This window comes from Euleptes europaea, chromosome 1 (assembly GCF_029931775.1).
Source record: "Euleptes europaea isolate rEulEur1 chromosome 1, rEulEur1.hap1, whole genome shotgun sequence".
In the NCBI taxonomy this organism is placed as follows: domain Eukaryota; kingdom Metazoa; phylum Chordata; class Lepidosauria; order Squamata; family Sphaerodactylidae; genus Euleptes; species Euleptes europaea.
In genome coordinates this window covers 81,132,474-81,152,208 of record NC_079312.1, presented here as the reverse complement: position 1 = coordinate 81,152,208, position 19,735 = coordinate 81,132,474, and the positions used below count along the sequence as shown (strand labels likewise).

Below are 19,735 nucleotides of genomic sequence, written 5' to 3'. Positions count from 1 at the left end.
TTGTTTATGATATCTAAATGAGAAAAATGTGTGTTCCTTATTATAAAGAAATTATTAATTTGGAGGAGGGTAAACTGTTTAGGGTTAACTTGGTGGCTTTTAACTTGGTGTTTTAATTCTAGATTGGTTTTTAAATGTTGGAGACTTGAGATGTGTGTCCCCTGCAGCTTCTGTTGTTTTGTTAACTGCCTTAAGTTTGTGGGGTACAAATATTTTAATTATTTAATTTAATAAATGATATAATTTCTATCTCAAAAATATTTTAAGCAAAGCATGCCACTACATCTCATGAAATAGCTTACAAATGATTATCATACCTCAAAGTTCATTTGACTGTCTTGTAAAAAGAATGATAGTTTCACTCTATCAAATTTTGGAAATTATGACAGCCTAATAATAATAATAGTGAAGAAATGGGGCATTGATTCTGACAAAGTCATGTGACAGACGGATGTCAAACACCTGTTCATACCTGCACAAATCATCTGCGATGTTCTACAGTAATAATTTCAGTTGATCTTAATAAAGGGTATCATATGGATGTTGTTTTTAGATTGATAGTCAAAAAGAGAGTTTCAAAAAGAGATAGTCAAAAAGAGAGGGCAGAGCCATGTTGGACTGCAGTAGAACAGCTAGATTCGAATCCAGTAATATCTTAGAGACCAGTCAGATTTTCAGGATATAAGTTTTCGAGAATCAATGCTCCCTTCATTAGAGATGCATCTGACAAAGGGAGCATTGACTGTTGAAAGCTTATCCCCCAAACTCTTGTTGGTCTCTAAGGTGCTACTGGGCTCAAATCTAGATAATTAAAAAACACTTCCTTAATTCTAATAATTCCATATTTTACCCATAAGAAACCCCAAGATGTATTTTTAACTATTGATTGAAATAAATTATATCTGTGAGCTTAAAGTATCTATACCACAGTTAGAAATACTAAAGGTATATAATGTAGTGGGCTATATTTCCAGATTAGACCAGGTAAACAAGATATGGTATCCTGCAGCTACCTTGTTTTATGGCGTAGCATCTAAATTTAACCATCTATGTACTTGTTTTAATCTTGAGATTTGATAAGATCTAAACTTGGTATAGCTAGAGACATTTCTGGCTGAGGAGGAAACTGGAACCGCCCAAGATGTGCTTGTATTTGTTTTGTTTATTCAAACTATATTGCGTAAATTAGCTATTTTGTATTTTGGAAATTTCTGTAAGCCACTCTGGGTCCCTTTAGGGAGAAAAACGACACAGAAATGCCCTCATAAATAAATAATATAATATAAATATGGATTCAGAAAGGATGTAGCACCTTCTTCCTTTGAAAATCGTGTTTTGAAGAACTATGGCATACTCAAGGGCAGATTTAAATAAAATATTCAGCCAGTTTGCCACAGTGGGCAGGGAATTAAGGCAGTTATCTGAGTTGCTACATTATAAAGGGAAGATAAGCAAGACTTGCTTTAGTATAACAACACTTTTAAAGAAACCAGAGCTCCAAAGCAACTGTGATCAAGTCACTCCATTTAATTTGCATTATTTTATTCCCTAGTGAGAATAGTGAGTCAGAACTTACTCCACTGGAATTGTGTCATATTAAGATGATGCAGAAATAAACAAGATTGTCCAGAGCCCATTCAAGTAAATGTGGGTGACCTGCAGTTAAATGGTGTTTATAATATTCTCTCAGTCTGGCTCATTTACATTTGTTGTGAAAACAACAGCAAACTTGAAACATGCACATCTACATTGTGTTTCATTATTGTAAAATTACTGTTCATTCTAATGCATTCACACATGCTGAATAATGCATTTTCAATCCACTTTAGTAGTCATTTGCAAGTGGATTTCCCCATTTCACACAGTAAAATCAAGTAGCAAAGTGGATTGAAAGTGGATTATTCAATGTGTGTTAAAGCCCGTTGACGCACCAGCAACTTACCTCGCAAATCACACGCTTCCAATACACAAGAATCCAGACCGCCTTTAAATTCCTGTTCCCACCGCGCCTCCTTTCCCCGCTGCACTTGAAAATCCCCAGACTGGCAAGCTTCCAGGCATGCCCAGTCGGCGCTCCAAGCAAGGACGGCGATTGGTTCAGCTTTAGTAAGGGAGGCGGGGGGAGTGCAGGGGTTGGCTGGCAGCAGGATTGAGGACGCATTGCATGTTCCCACTTTAAGGCACCGAGTGTGGAGGACGTTTTATTTTTTTAACTCGCCTTATCAGCGGATCCTCTTACCGTGGAGAAACTGCGCTCTGGAGATGTCCTGGGAATCCTTCGGGTGAGATGAAGTGGGAACATGCAAGGAAACCCCGCAGAAATCGGAGCTGCAAATGGTAAGTGCGGACACGGCCAAAGTGTCCTAATTTAGTTTGATAGTGCCTCTTCCTTACAGGAAGGCCTGCATGTTAAGCAAATAATGAAATAGGTAGGGTTGCCAGTGAGTGGTTTTTGGGGCAGAGCCTGAGGAGGCCAGGGTTTGGGGAGGGGAGGGACTTCAATGCCATAGAGTCCTATTGCCAAAGCGGCCATTTTCTCCAGGTGAACTGATCTCTATTGGCTGGAGATCAGTTGTAATAGCAGGAGATCTCCAGCTAGTACCTGGAGGTTGGCAACCCTAGAAATAGAGTTTACTTTGTTTGAGCACTTTCTGAAGTCTTCATTTCTGTATATTTAAAGCAAAATGTCCTATCTGAACATGTGTTGGAAGGAAGACTATACCCTTTTGTTGTCAGGGTGCTAGGATGACCATAATGGGGCACAAGATTATTTATGCATTTTCCTTTGTCCCTAATTTGTTCTATATTTCAACTCTTTGTCTACACTCTGTGATATTTGTTTTTGCACTGTCCATAGAGCAGTAAAGGGTAACCATCCAAACCATCCAAGTCAGGTGTACATAAATTGTGACTCACAATTCAAACAAAGCCCACCACCCATACATGGCAGCCCAAAAATAAGGTTCCAGTTTTTCTATCTGTCTGGTACTGAAATGACAGTGGGGTTGCCAAGCACCTACTGAATTGTGTATGGGCTTGAAATAAGCAGGGAACTTTTATCTCAAATTATGTTTAGAACCAGAAATAAGAAACACATTTTTTCATGGATTATGGAACTGACGTGTTATGAATCCTGCTGCCTGTAGCACAGAAGGACCAATCCATAAATGAGCATCAGATTCTCCTCCATCTAGCTGCTCTCATTCTTCTTGCATAAAGGGAAAAAAATCTACATTTCCAGAGAGATCGTTGACGTTAATTGCCAGTAGGGTTGCCAGGTCTCCTGGATTAGTGGGACCTTCCACCAGCAGCCCTCTTCTGCTACTACAGATTGGTGGGCCAAAGGGGAGAATTGATGGCTTTGTGGTGATGGTCATTTTCAAAGCAACCTAGGGGAACTGATCTCTGAAGTTTGAGAGAGCATTTAGCAGGGTCTGCAGCTTGCATGCGATCATGACAGGGTCCATTTGCTCTTTACTTGTTTAGGAAGTAACCAAAGAGTAAAGGGACACTGCTGCAGCTGCCCACAGGCTGCCACTGCCAAACTCTCCCCTGCCCCAGGTCAGAAAGACTAGAAGTCTTGCTGGGAGTGTTTAGCAGTGGTTGCAGCTTGTGTCCCCATTCACTCATTGTCTCCTAGAGACAATGGAGCTCACCTTCATGCTGTAGCTTCCAACAAACAGATCCATGCAAACATCTCACTTTTCTTTCTAGTGAGGGTCAAGTTTTGCTTAGGGCACCCAAAAACCTTTGGCCAGTCCTGCTATTTTGCATGCAGAAGGTCGCAGTTTCAATCCCTGGCAACTCCAATTTAAAAAGGATCAAGTAGCATGTGATGTGAGAGGCCCCTAGTTGACACCCCAGAGAGCTACTGCCAGTCAGAGTAGATAATACTGACCTCAGTAGACCTATGGTTTGACTCAGGCAGCTACATGCGTTCGGGTGTTCAGTTGTTAGTATACCCCCAACTATTTACCCAGGTTACATTGGTTGAAATTCTTTCTAATCCACATCCTCAAAATACAATTAATCACAAAAGAAGAAGTGATACTGACCTGAAATCTTCGCATGTCTCGAGGGTTTCCTGCATTTTTTAGGCAGTTCTGGTTACATTTAAGAAAGAATTTCAAGAAGAATCTGGAAGAACAAGAGAGACTGTGCTTAGCAAATCTGTTTTCATAACATGTGCAACATATCTCTGGCTTATCTAGCAAGCTGTTAACTCTTTAAAATAGTCTGCTTAAATCGGGGTGGGGAACCTTTTTTCTGCCAAGGGCCATTTGGATATTTGTAACATCATTCGTGGGCCATACAAAATTATCAACTAAAAATTAGCCTGCTATATTTGGTCAAACATTTAGCCAAGAGACACGATCGGAGATAGCTCCGAGTGTCTACCATGTACAGTGACTCACTTTTGAGCTCTTCTGTCCCCAGCTGGGCTCGAGAGTTTCAGGCAGGGTAGCAAACACAGGATGGAGTGAGCAACAAGCCGCTCGGGGCTTGTAGGCGAAGGAGCCCAGTCCAGTAATGCCCAGATCCGGCACTTTCCCACCCTACACGTCTTTTGCAGGACTTAGAGGGGAAAGAACCAGAAGGGAGAGGGGGTACCAACCAAGCCCCAAGCAGGCAGCTGCCCCAGATGACCCCCCCCCCCGGGACACGGGCAAGCAGGCAGGCAACCAACTGGTGGTGCACTTGCCCACCTAGTGGCACAGGATGGTCTGTTGCACCAGCCGGGCGTAGCCATCCAGCCGCACACCGGAGTTGCTCCTGCTCCGCATGGTCAGGGCAGGATTCTACAGCTGGCTCCTGATACCTCCACTTGCAGGGATGAAATGAGGACACGCTGGCTAAGAACGTGCCCCCCCCCATGCGCATTCTGGCCATGCCCCCTTTAACTCCTCCATTGTCACCACTTCCGCCCCCAGCCCTCTTGTAGTACAGAGGGAATACGTTTCTCCACAGCCTGGGTGGGAAGTGGTAACACAGTTTCTTGGGTGGTCCTAGCAGCTCCATAGCTAATGACTCTTCTGCAAGAGGAAACAAGATTCCTTTTCTTGGCAAAACAAACTCACATCCAAATGATTTTGTGGGCCTTAAACGGACGTTCCCCACCCCTGGCTTAAATGTATCTCATGGACTGCTCTCACCCAGTTCTAATGCATCAAAGTACTGAGTCACAGCAATAGCTCTGAACAAAGCAGTGCCTCTGAAATCAATGTTGTTATTAATGTTACTAACATGCTTTCTGAAACGTTTCTTATGCAAGGCTCATAGAATGAAGAAATCTGATGGATGGCACTCATACCTAAAGATTCAGGAATTGTTGTTTCAAACTGAAAATAGTTGCACAGCGTTGATATGACAAATTGGTATGTTTTTCTGCATTATATAACAATCTATTTTACTGAAATCCAAACTGCAAGCAATATTGTTACATTTTGTTCAGTTACCTGAAACTTCTCTTTCTCTACCATTTGTGCCATGTTAATGCATATTTGTACCCATGTAAATAGCCAACTTACTTTTTTTGATGTATTACTCTTACAGTGCCTTTTAAAATATGAATATGCGTATCAACAGAGAAGGCAAAAATAGCACTGGTTAAATAGACTCTAAGCTTCAATTCCTTAACTCAAAATTTTAAACTCCCAGGCCAAAAGACTAGTATAAATTTAAAAAAATCCAAAACTGGATCACAGCCCAACTTACAGTGTGACACACCAGTGACGCCCCTATCTCCACCGCCTCTTTTTGTCATTTTTAAGAGTTTTAAAGAGAGAGGGATAATATGTGAAGGGAAAAAGAAACAGAAATGGAAAAAGAAGAATTATGAGAAAAATATTCACAGAGTTCTGTGTTGCATGCTGGAGTTAACGGTGCATCGCAGGCATGAAAAGATCGGAGATTATTGCTCTTGTACATTACATATTACAACACTGAGAATGAGCACATGCATGTAATTAATACATATGAACATAAATGGTGTGAAACCAAGACCAAAAAAAAGATGTGTTAAAAACTGGTGTGTTAAGTAGACAAATTAATCCAAAGGCAGAAAACTGTGGGACTGGCTAAAGGGCTATCAAGTTATTAAAGGTTACAGTATCTCGACACAAATTTTATTCTGAGAGTCTTTTCTGAAGCTTACAAGGTTTCCCCCCCTAAATCACAAAAAAAAAAAATACGCAGTCTGGAAAATCCTCTTTGTACAGGTTGTCCAAGATCTGTGGACACAAGAATTTCAGATCTTCCCCACGTTCCCCTCTCCCTACCACTCCTTTCTGTCCCTGAGAAAGTTTGCTCTCAGAGACACAGGACCAGGTTGGATGGCTGCAGTGGGGAAGCAGAAGGGGGAAAAATTTCCCCCCTCAATGGAGCTGCACTGACGGAAGAGACAGAAAGGGAAACTTTGTTCTCCTCCCCCTGCAGCCTCCTGTCTTGCCCAGAACGCCAGGAATAAACATACTTCAGATCAGAAAATATTGCTAGAAGAAGGAGAATGTGGGAAAGTTCTGTGATACTGAGTCCAACTCATAAACTTCTTCAGAGTAACAGTTGGGTGGGGGGAATTTTGTTGTAGTTTCTGGGGAAATGCACCACTAATCAAAAAGACAGTCCAGTAATCACATCCACACATACTAATATGCAATCATAAACAAACAGACATATACACAACTAACTCTTATCAACTTCCTCCTTTGAACATCTGTTTAGTTGGGGATCCCTAGACGGAAGATGCTACTGTAACTAAATATTCCATTCCCAGACTGCCTTCAGTTCTTCAAGCGATAACCACCTTCTAGCTAATACCACCTGAAGGATCAAAGGAGACCCCTACAAAGGGCTGAGCCACATGAATAGTCCCCATTGGAGAATAACAAAAGAACTAACAAAAATGGGGAAGGGTCTAATTTGTCCAATAGGTCCCAACAGTTAACCTGAACCACTTTTAAGTTAGTAAGGCACATTTCCAATTAGTTTGTAAATGACTATCAGCTGAATTAAGTTTATTATGGAAGCCTAAATGGCGAACAGTGAATATTCAAGCTGTGCCCCTCTAAGGGGAAAAAGACTGAGGGGAAGAATCTGAGCCATAGCTTAGTTTATAGAAGTCAGTGGAAACAAAATAGTTAAATGCTGTATATTTCTGAGCTCCTGACTATGCACAAATCATTGAAGTAGTTCCATGACCCTGACACATTTCTTCAAGAGGAGAAACTGTATTTTACAAGTCAAAGAGATAAAACCTTCAGAAAATGTTTTCCTCAGTGTTTTGCATCAATGGGCCATAAAAATAATACCTTGAGGAACAGTTGGCTAGTCTGTAGGCTTCTTCCTTAAAAATAAAAACGTATCAACCTTTTGTTTAGAATCCGTTGTAGACTAGTCTTCACTAAACTCAACCACATTCAGCACAGCTAGAGAAAGCCATAAAATATTTGTGATAACCGTTGAATCAACATGTTCAAGCCAGTTTCCTTCGGGCACAATCCATCAGGAACTTCTTGCACATAAAATATAAATACCACCAAAATAAATGGGATACATGTGTAAGGGGATATATCTGCAGCCTTTTGCACAACTCCCAGTCATCAAAATGGGCCAGATGGTGCAGAACTTTCAGTTTTTCACTTTTTCTTTGAATTCTAAATAGGCAAAAGGAGCAATAATTATTATTGAAAGAATCCTTGTGGTTAAAAAAAGTTGTTTTGACAACTGGAGTATTTATATGAGTCCATCCTGCTATTTTAGGTGGCTGGGAAAGAGTGATTCATTGTAAAACTAATTGGGGTAGGGAACTCTATGAAGCATGCATGTAAGGACTTCATGGAACATCTCTCCCCTTTTCTCCATGCATTCCCTTGTGCTAGGGTTGCCAACTCCAGGTTAGGAAATTCCTGGGGATTTTGAGGGTGGAGATTGGGAAAGTCAGGATTTGGGGAGGGGCCTCCGCAAGGTATAATGCCATATGGAATCTGCTCTCTAAACCAGCCATTTTCTCCAGAGGAAAAGAGCATCACAGTCTGGAGATCAGTTGCAATTTCCAGGCCCCACCTGGAGGTTGACAACCCAATTTGTGCCTTCCCAAAAGCTTCCCCCGGTGTTAGGAGGACCCTCCGAAATACACTGGGACTTCAGCATGATGTAGGATCAGCAGAAATCACCTTCTCTCTTGTATGAGCAAGAAAAGCAAAAGTGGAAGGAATTTTTTCAAATTTCCTGTTCTGGCTGTACCTCCTTATGCTGCATCCTGCTGTGCTCCTGTGAGTTGGCCTCTGCAAGGTATTAAAACTTACCTGTAATATATCCACTGAGATTTATATACAGGTTTGTACTCAGGATCAACAACCATTATTGATCATGCAGGTAATGGCCCTAAAGTTACTAACGACAGAGGCCTAGATAGTCAATGAAATGAAGTAGAAATGTGTTTGTATAGTGCTGTAGCAGTATTACTATTGGAAATTAGGTACACTATGCATATTACACTTACTCTGCAGTCACTCCATTTCTTTCCAGGTCCCCATTGTACCACCTCATTCTGTTGCAAATGTGGACCATGCCTACAGCTCAATAAAAGCTGGATGGCCACCCAGGAAAGGGCCTTCTCAGTTACGGCACCAAAAATTATGGAATTCCTTCCCCAGGGAAATTTGTCAGCAGATGATACTTTTTGTTTCGTCTGACACTCCCTCACTGATTTTCACTGACCCTTTCTCCTGTTCGTGTGTTTATTGATGTGTTATGTTTTTTATGTTTTTAATTTGTTTTAATATTTGTATTGTTTGTGACATTGGGTACCCTATGTTGGAGTGGAAATGCACCTTAAAATGTTTAAAACAAACTATCAATCAATACCATTCATGTATACAAACAAGCAATAGCTTTTCTATGTTCTGGGAGAGGCTGGTGTCACATACAAGGTAATACTTGAGCAGCAATGCATGTAGGGCAAAAAGAAGCTGGCGTGTCAAGAGCAAAAGAGCCCTTGATAGATATCAGGTAAACCCTTACATCCAATGGCTGTAATATAGTGCTAGCTCTTCTATGCCAGTAGAATTTATACCTTGTTGGGGCTTTTTTCCCATTGTAATATTATTATCTGTTAAGGACCTAGTCCTAGAACAAACCAGGAACTGTACAAAATTTTTGAAAAACTTTCAGTCACTGGACAGACAGCATAATGTAGTGGTTAGACCAAGACTGAAGAAACCCAGTTTCAAAGCCCCAGTCAGCTGTAAAGCTCCCTGGCTTCCTTGGCTTAATGATTCTCTCGATCTAACCTCATTGGTTTGTTCTGAGGATTAAGGGGAAGAGGAAAGAACATTGTATGCCACTCTAAGCTCCTTGAAGAAAATGTAGAACAAATGTGTAAGCAACAGACAAACATTAATGCAATTAAAATATGAGTAAAAGCTGAGTAGATTATTTTTCAAATTAAAGGGGGATATCTTTGCATTCAAGAGAGAAAGAATATAGCAAATACATTAATGTGTGTTTGTGTGTGTGCATGAGTGCATATGTGCAGAGAGAGAGAGACACTTTTCCCAAAGCAGCCCTGGTACAGTTGAACAGGGTTCTGGAAGGGTTTTGTCTGTTTACACTACATTAAAGAGAGGCACAAGTTACTGTATCGTCCTATCAAGTAAATCCTGGTACTGCAAGCTGGCTCTTCTGTTGTATATGTGTATCTTTTTAAGTCTCTAATGGTCAGCTGTGACAGCTTGACTCTGAATGTGTTGAAGAAACTGTCAGCACAAATCCTGGCATCCTGACTCCAGACAACTGCGTACCACCAAGTGGTGGGTTTGTACTCATGCCAAAATGGATTTTGAGAGACAAGCAAACAGGACATTAATTCTACCAAAGAAAAACGAAATGCTGGTGGGGCAAGTGGAGTTCAGGATCTTACATTTTGAGGATGAGCGCTTGATGGCTCTGCTGTCAACAGTTCATCATTTAGCTCAGCAGCTATGAAGAGCATGGACATTAGATCCCTCTTGCCCTAAGCTGGCCCTGTAGTGTGGAATGCTGGCAGAATCCTGAGCTCACTCTTCTGCCTACTGAAATGAAAAGCCTGACCATCTGTTGGGAGGCAAAGATTTCCCTGTCAACTGATGCCTGCTCTGAGCCTCCAACAGGCCCTTATGTGGCAAAGTCTCTCAGAAGCCCTTATTCTTTGGGGAAAAGCCTGCTTTGCCCCAGAGATTTTGCTAGAGAATTCTTCAGAGTGTACCAGAATGCAGGAGCCAAGCAGCTGACCACTTTGGCCCTCCCATCCCTAAAGGAATAGATTACCAAGAAGGGGAGATTGATGTAAGAGTTAAAAATATCTTTAGACTGAGGCAAGAATGCATTTCAGACATCCTATGCAAATGTGGAAGGAGGAGAGATGGATTTAAGATTTATCATGCTAACTGTATATGACATTCATGAGAGTCAGGGTTTGTGTGTGGCTAAACAACAAAGAACATTTCTTTGCATTTTTTCATTTGTTGAAGCAACATACTTTTATTTCAGTGACGGAGGAATCAGCTTTTGTTTTTATAAGCTACTCAGAATTATAGAAATGATGCTTGAAATAAAACAGATACACTTGTGGTTGTGGGAATAAAAGCAGAAGATTATGCACCCACTCTATCTTAATGTATTTAGGCTTCTTTTCAATAGGAGGTGGAGTAAGGAAGGATAAGTCTGCCCTGGTTCTAGAATCAGAGAGTGTAGGGATTTAAAGAGGGCTGTCACATGTTCAGAATGATGAAATAGGTCAGCGACTTTTGATGGCAGTGTGCTGATTAGAGTTCAATGGGTCCAATATACCACAACAGAAAACTAGAGAGGAGTAGTCAATTTTGCAGTAGACAAGATGAGAGATTACCACAAGATGAACCAGAGTTTTCACTGATGGGTACAGAAAAGGAAAGCTATGTTTTTGCCATGTTGTAAAGGAAGAAGCAATATAACCTGGCAACAAAGGAAAGTCAACCATGAGAGGTCAAAAATAATGCCAAGTTTTTTCTGCATGTGGATGGCAATGTTGTCAATATGTATAAAGGGTATATAAAAAGAAAAGAAGGTTTGAGAAGAAAAATGAGATGTTTATAGTCTTGGTTATTAAGCTTGAAACCATTTTAAGAAATCCTAGAGGAAATATCAGAAAGCAACTGGAGATGTGATTGGATGGAGAAAGAAGGTTTGGGGTTAGAGCTGGGTCATTGGCTAATAGGTCATAAAGAAAGTCATTGAGTTTGATGAAGTATTCAGGGTACTATGTTCCTTCTTTAAACCTTTCATTTAATCGTACACAGATTTATCATGCAAGTCGCACGGATCTAGGGGGGAAGCCACAGGCAGTGGAAATGTTGAAGTATACATTCCCTAGGCGCAATGACAACTTGTAAGTTACATCATTTCATGGGAGGTGATCTAACATTGCCTGCAGATTCAGGATTCAGAAACATGATGAATAGGGAACAACAAGTCTCAGTTTGCACTACAGCATACCAAGATTCACCCTCAGCAACAGTTTTCAATGCTGGGGATCAACCATAATACAACAGATACTAGCTGATTATTGCTCGGTTAAGCTGATGTTTTCTCAGTCAGTGTCAATTGTTAAGGAGTGGCTCACTGATAGCTCCATGAAGTATCTATCAGAGTAGGAAGGTGCCAATCCATCACAGACAAGGGGGAGGGAGCAGGAGTTTGTGTGTGTGTTGAGGTTGAAAGAAACAAAGAAGAGCACAAAGAGTGAGAAGGAGAAGAAGAGTTGGTTTTTATATGTTGACTTTCTCCACCACTTAAGGCAGAATCAAACCAGTTTACAATCACCTTCCCTTCCTCTCCCCACAACAGATACCTGTGAGGTAGGTGAGGCTGAGAGAGCTCTAAGAGCTGTGACTAGCCCAAGGTCACCCATCTGACTTCATGTGTAGCAGAGGGGAAACCAACTCGGTTCACCAGATTAGTGTCTGCAGCTCATGTGGACGAGTGGGGAATCAAACCCGGCTCTCCAGATTAGAGTTCACCGCTCCAAACCACCACTCTTAACCCCTACACCACGCTGGCTCAGGCACCTTGAGCGCATGATATATTTCATTAGGTGTCTTTTTTTTGGGGGGGGGAAGGAGGGTTGGATCTACTGCCCTTCACATACATTTGTAAATAAAGCAAATACAAAAAAAATGCCATATCTTCATTGCTCCCTCCTCCAAAGGGAAACGACCCAGGTAGTGCTGCCTCTTGAACTTCTCAATACTCAGAGAAGTAGGGAGCACACTAAGTGTGAAGAATGGATAATAGTGACCTCAAGAAAGCTACAAAGATTTCTCATACCTCTGTTTTTAAGTGGCTTTTAGCTCAGAAAGACCAAAGCCCTTGTATCGTGTTTTTTTTTCTTTCTTGAAATAAAGCACTGGAAACGAGACACTAATACACCTTCAAAAGAGCTATTTGCTATATCAAGTGATTGTTAGTTCACTCAGCTTTGGGTTCCAGTACAATTATTCCCTTCACCATGACCAGCTTCTCCTGAGAATGTGGGACAGGACAATTAGGAGTGTGTGGATGCTGGAGCCCAGGAAGAGACAGCTGGGTCCAATGATCATGGCACAGCTTTGTCACTGCTTTGATGGAGAAACTGTTCTCCGTTGTCACCCTGAAGGGACTTAGAAGATGAAGCAGGAAGATTTTCTTCAATATGACAACTGAAAGGCTGCCAGAGTCTGTGACGCCTGTGGTGATTCCACAGAGTAAGTATTGGCTGCTGGCTTAAATCTGATTAGGGTAGGAGGAAAGCTACAATCCTACCTATTCAAAGCATTATGAAAATGTCAGAGAGATAAGCAGCCTTAAATTATGAGGAATTCTCTTGCAGAAGGTTTGTACCAGCAACCTTCAAATCTCTAAGGTGGAATACAGCTGTGACATACTGTTTTCATGTGTTCCAGGCTGGATACTGTTTACAGAGTTCTCCCCATTACCTTTTCATTCTACTGCTTTTCAACATGGTACCCAGGTGGGTAGTAAGAGTGGGTGCAGTTCAGTTTTTTCTCTTGTAGAAGCAGGAAAGAGGGGGGTTAAATTTCACTTTTGTTTTAATATTCTCATCATGACTATTAATTACTAGCATTTTTGCTGTTCCTGTTTTGTATGTTTCTAGTACTTTCTAAGGCAAGGAATCTGCATGATTTGTTTTGTATATATGGTATATTTTCAGTGAAGTATTTTATACTCATTGGTTCTTGTAGGTTGACCGTGAAAGCCTTCGACAATATTTTATACTCAGTTTGCCTTATTAGTCAAAGGGATATAATATGCCAAAACTGGGCGGGGAGGGGGGTTTAAGCTACTGAGAGTTCTTCCGCTTTTTCTGGCCTACTCCTGGACCTCAGGTCTAGGGTTGCCAATGCCAGTTTGAGAACTTCTTAGAGGTGGAACCTGGGCAAGGTGGGATTTAGGGAGGGAAGGGACCTCAGCAGGAATGTAGTGCCATAGAGTCCACCCTCTAAAACTGCCATTTCCTCCAGGGGAACTGTTCTCTATAGTCTGGAGAGCATTTGTAATTCTGAGCAACCTCCAGGCTCTGCCAAGAGGTTGGTAACCCCAATCAACTTTCAGAAAGCACTGCCAGCAACCTATCTATGATTTTTTTTTTGTGCTCTCGAGTCACAGCTGACTTATGGCAATCCCATAGGGTTTTAAGATGTTCAGAGGTGGTTTGCCACTGCCTGCCATTACAACGGTTTAATTCTTGAGGAGAAGTCTAACCTGGTACTCTTAACGGAAACCAGGCCTGAGGATTAAGGAAGTCCATATGGCCTCTGCCTGTTGTCAAGCAGGTCATGTTTCTCAGCAGTTGTGGAAAATAGGTGGTACGAGTTCACTGTAAGCTTTCTACTAGTGTTCTGAGACCATTTGGTGTAGGGCTGAACATTATAATTTAAAGCCGTCCAAATAGTCTGTTCCCCCCCACACACACAGAGAGACTGTGTACTTATTTTGTTTTCTCTTTATCATTGCTTAAAGGTAATTTGACCCAATATCAGACCAAAATAAATGCCACCAGAAACCTCAGAATTAAATTTTAATATACTAAAACTTTAAATTTGAGGGTGAAATTATATGTCATTTTCACATTGACCTTTTTCTCAGCAGTGTGAATGTTGTCCCAAGGGCCATTATATGTACAAGCAAGAGTTTATGTGGTGCCCCCTGTTTATAAAAGGTAAATTGAAAGCTTATACAGATATTTATCAGCATGAGTTTGTACACAGAAATGAAATATAGACATAGGGAAAGTTTCCTCTTCCCCACATGTTCACAGCTGGCTTATACACGGCTCTTAAATCAATAATCAGTGTTAGCCACTCTTTGTGACAAGATCACAACAGGAAAAATAAATCTTCAGAACCCATGTTGTACATAACATGGCATAAAACAGCTTCTTGCAGAAGCCAATTAAGATCTGTTTTATTTATATCCTGATTCTGTGCATGTTTACCTCAGTGTAAGTCCGATTAGGTTCCATGAGGCATCGGCAAAGTGTGCATGAATTGCAAACGTCAACTATGATCCTATTCATATTTCTTTTCATCAAATAATTTCCACTAAAAACTGTGCCAACACTCTTTTTGGTGACCTTACCACCACTTCCACAGTTTATTACCAGCAAAGTGTCTCTCAGTAAGATGGGTTCTCTCTACTTCATTCTATACAAATGAGTTCCATACATCTAAAAAAAGAAACCAAAGAGAATTCAACACCACTGACCTGTATGGAAGGAAACAGGTTATGCTATCCAGTCCACCAGTTAAGATCCTCCTCACTAGCCTTGCTCTCTATGCCCTCTCTTGCAGAGGAGGGGAGAGTGTCAACCAGGGACAGGGCTTTTTCAGAAGTGGCACCTCACTGTGGAGTGCTTTCTCCTCGAGATTTGCCAGGAGCCTGCTTTCTTTTAGCTGTCAGGCTAAAACTTTCCTTTTTACCAAGTATTTTAACTAGGAACTTTAACTTTTTAATTGCTTTAACAATTATCTTTTTATTGTTTTTACTTTTTTGCCTAAAAATTGCAATAAATAAGTGTTTTATGCTCTGGGTTTTATGTTCTTGTATGCCTCTGTATTTTATTTGGCAATTTAAATACTTATTGATTTTAATGATTTTATTTTTTATTAATTTTAATGATTTTATTTTTTATGATTTTATTATTTATGTTGCCAGCCACCTTCAGCAAGTCTTTAAAGAGGTGTCGGTTACATTCTGCAGTATCCCAGGCTGGGGTGTGCAGTGGGTAAATGCAGGAACAGCCCCCACCCCCAAAAAAGATAGCACTTTAGTCACCAGGAGGAAGGAAAGGTAGATCTGGGCCCTAAATAGAGTTACCAACCTCCAGATGGTGGCTGGAGATCTCCCACTATTGCAACTGAGCTCCAGGCAATAGAAATCAGTTCACCTGGAGAAAATGGCTGCTTTGGAAGGTGGACTGTGCTGGGGGGAGGGGGCCCAAAGTGGGGGATCTCCCACCCCTGATAGGGGTCTGGCAACCCTATCTATAGAGGTAAGGTGTGTGGTGATGATATACAGGGCATTTTCACTGGTGGCATCTCATATTTGGAATGCCCTCCCCCTTGAGGCTTGCCTGGCACCTACCTCTTTGTAGCTGTTTTCTGACCCATTTCTGGTCTCAGGTCTGTTTTATGGATTTTTAAGGTGCTCAGTGGTTGTTTATGATGTTTTAAAGCTCCTGGCTTGTTTTCATATTTATAATATATAATTTTTAATTATTTTATAGGGGTGTTAACTGGTAAGCTGCCTCAAGCAGAACGCCAAAGAAGCAGCATATGAATGTCCTAAACAAATAGTCTCTGAATAAAGCCTTGTGCATTCTTCTCATAGAAGTCAATAGTGCCAATTCATTTACAGAAAGATGAGAATCAATGACAGAAGCAAAACTCATCCCTCCAAATGGCAGTGGCCATTCTTCAACCTCTGCCTGTTGAAGTTGAGGGTGAGCAGAGGATTTTATGTTCAGAGAGGAAAAGGCATTGATCTCTTTATGTAGATTAACTTCTCTTCATTCTTTCTTTTTTGGAACTACATCTGGTTTTTGCATGCCATCTACAAGAGAGTTACTGCAGTTGATGCTCAGAGCATTCTAAGCTCAGGGCCAAACACGTATTCTTTTTTTCTTTGACTCTTTATCTCAGTAGACATTTTAAAGCTCTTGAGTTGTGGCTGATTAATAATCAGTACGCGCATTGTAATAGTTTCTCAAGTTAGGAAAAAATTACTACCTTAGGGCCAGAGCATGTACACACTGCACTAATTGGCTAATGAAGAAAGTTAAGGAATGCATCAACAGGTGGTTTGCCCACAGCTTGGACATGACAGTAATAAACACAGCCAGAATTTAACTTTGTTAGGTAGCACCTAAGGTACGCCCCCCATGTCACAATGGGCAAGCTGGTCTTCACGATGGAAGAGATAAGAACAGAAAGTTCATGTTACTTTTATGAAGGGCGCAACTGATGACTGTGGGTATAAATAAAATTTTATTTCAGCACTGAAAAAGTTGCGAAGAACCCAGCTAATCACTGAAGCAGAAGCTAGTCTTGCCCAGAGGCAGCCTTCTTCTAGTCATTGCTTGTTTCACCCAAGTTTTCAAGTTCCTTTTCTAAAGGCCTCAGTATGCTCAGTTCACTGGAACACAGTGCATCAATTTTTAATTCCACAACCTTTTCCCCCCAACGTCCTCAGTTCCCATATTTCAAGCAATGCAACGCTTCAAACGAAATTCAGACTTCATTTGAGAACTGTGCCAAGATTTTCATACCCTTCTAAGCGGACAGCATTCCCACAAGTATGCTTAGCATTATGATTTTTTTTAAAAAGCCATACAACTAGTTTATGTGGCATACAAAGATATAGAATTACAAAATAAGAATAAAAATGGTTCAGAAATAGAATATATGCATCAGTTTACCCTAAGTTAATCTTTGTTTCCCCAGCTGGCTTTTGCTATGATTTTCCTCAAGGAGTGAACATCAGTTTGTGGGTGTGGCAACTGTCAGGAAGAGTGGGAAGACATTGGGTTTGGTCCTGCAATCCATTAGCACTAAGTGAAGATGGTTACTGATCTTCTTGGCTTTTCCCTCCCCCACCAGCCATTTCTTACCCCAGAAAAGTTTATTCCCAGGGTCATGGGATCCATGTGGAGTAAGAGTCATTGTGCTGGCTAGCTGCCAATGCTCAGGTCTCCATTTGCAGTGTCTCTGAGATACTGCTCCAGGCAGTTGGCAACAGCAGGGAGAGGGTAAAGCAGAGTCCAAAGAACAAGTCCGTTTGTCAAAGCCAGAAATCAGAGTCCAGTACTTGCCAAATCAGAGTTACAGTTCGTAGTCCAGGTAGCTGGTTCAAAGTCGAGGGTCACGGAGAGTCAGAGGTCCAAACAGCCAGTCCAAGGTCTAAAGGCACAGAGAGTTGTTCAGGCGTGGGAGGAAGCAGGTTGCTCAGGTATGCACTATGTTGCTTCCTCAACCCTAGGCTGTTCAGCTGAGGCTTTTCTGGCATCCGGCTTCTCAGTCCTCCTCCTGCGAGGACTCACTGTTCTGCTGCTGTTCCAGCACATGCTGGTAGGCTTCCAGCCAGGCACTATGTGTTTTAGCCACCAGTGCCTTTCTCTGCTGCTGCCTCCACCTGTCAGCCTTTGCTGCCTTAGTAGCTTGAGGGCTCACAGCTGGGTCACTGGGTCCAGGCTCTGAGCAGGACAGGGTTGGTTCTGCCATGACTTCTGACTGCAAGTCTTGTGCCTGCTCTGGTGAGTCAACAGCTTCAGGGCTGTCAGCCTCCTCGCCAGGCTGTGCTGAATCAGGCCCCACTTCAGGCTGCGAAGTCAGAGGCAGCTCCATTGGGGCTGAATTCTCCTGGTAGAGTTCCTCCTCTGAGGAGGACCCATTCTCCAGGGACTGCCCCATGGCAGATGTTGGTTAGGAGGATGCAGTGAGAAGAGGGAAGGGCAAAATGGCGCCCTCCTGCTTCTACCTTGAGCAGAGCTTTACCTACAGAAGAGGAAGAAGGAAGAGATTTCACCCCCTCCCCAAGCCAGCCCTCCAACCCACATGGCTATTACTCCATTTGACTCCTGTGATCCAAGGGGAAAAAAACTTTCAAAGGGCCATAAATGGCTGCTCCCCTCAGCGCCCTCTTCCCACCTTTTACAGGGTTCTCTGATTTTTCTGTAATTTCCCCCCATATTTCAGGTTGGACACGGCGGGCCTGGAAACTGTTTGTTTTCCCCTCTTTCCAGCCCCGACTAAAACAGTCTTAAACGATTAAGCCCTTAATCAAATCAAATTTTATTTCGATACAATATCAGCTCTGAATAAAAATCAAAGTTAGGTTAAAATAATAAAAGTTGATGGTTCTGTGAGGGATGATTTGAAGAAGAGGAGGAAAGATTTTCTATGGAGAAAGGCTTTCAATCAGCCATTTACGAATCCCACTAGAACAGAGGCAAAATTTGGCTACTTGAGTGGTTAGCCTCCTGAGAGGAGTCTGCTAAGAGAAGGGAAACTTTAGCTTCTCCTAGAACAAAATCCAGCCCCAGAATATGCCTATGCTGTTTATACATTGTTGATTCCACAGTGACACAGGCTGGTAAGATGACTGCTTTTGCCCTTGTAACACTTGATCAGCAGAAGCGTTCAAGCCATGCCTTCCTCTTCATGCTTTGTAGTCACTGTCTGCTCTTTAGGAGCTAAGAAGTCATTGCTTTAGCCGAGATGGTGACAGGCTTCTCCAGAATGAGAGTACTTTATTATCACATTAAGACAGGGGAAAGTCACATCATTAACAGAATGTATCCTCATTTACTCAGTAAAAGCACTAATATCCACTCAATCTGCCTTTGTTTAATTATGTTCCTTTACACTATATATATATATATATATATATATATATATATATATATATAGTTTTGTTTTGTTTTGTTTTTGTTTTTTTTACTTGACCCCTCAAGAACTGGAGTACAGAAAAGTGTGAAGTCTCCTTTTTAATTCCACTTATGATGTTAGACACTATTCATCCAAATAAGCATAAAACGGCACTGGGGTCTGTCACAGTTCACAAGCTGCCACTGAGTTAGCGGCTAGTCATGCCAGTGTTATGCTTTTCCTATAAGAATCCCTATTAAGCGATTACATATACAGAATTACCGTTAATTGTAATAAGACACCAACATGCAAGTGCCTGTTATCTGAATTAACTGTTCTTTCAATAACATTAGTGCCCAAGACTATCAGGAGCACTTAAGGTTGGGTTTATACATGCATCAAAATTAGATGGGAAGCTGTACGTGACAAATCTGCTTACAGGGTCAATGTGCAGAGATGGAGAGTGGGAGTGAGTACACTGGCACTGCCCAGTCTATTAGGTATATTCGTTTTTTATTATTCACAACAACCAGAGACAGAACCTATGAGCATGGGCAGAGCAATCCACGGGGGGCAGCAAATGCCCTTAGCTGGCATGACCCCTGTGCCAGTGTCAGTGCCACTTGACCAGTAAACTGGCACTAACACTGCTGCAGGGCCACTTATGCCGGCACCAAGGAGCGGTGCAGCAGCGCCATGCTCAGGCGTTGGAACAGCCGCAGTGGCAGCATATCTTTGCCGCAAGGGCTTGCGCCGGCGCCAAAGGGGCATTCCCTTTTGCCTGGGAATGACACTCA

General features: G+C 41.8%; 1 protein-coding gene across 6 annotated transcripts in view; it reads right to left on the bottom strand.

Moving 5' to 3' along the window:
* The window catches only part of EBF1 (EBF transcription factor 1), a 394,943-nt gene that overhangs the window by 142,175 nt on the left and 233,033 nt on the right, over nucleotides 1-19,735 (bottom strand). For all 6 annotated transcript variants that reach the window (XM_056856959.1, XM_056856963.1, XM_056856964.1 and 3 more), the window contains exon 7: nucleotides 4,056-4,137. In XM_056856959.1, the coding sequence (XP_056712937.1) occupies nucleotides 4,056-4,137 (82 nt within the window). The remainder of the gene's footprint in view (nucleotides 1-4,055; nucleotides 4,138-19,735) is intronic.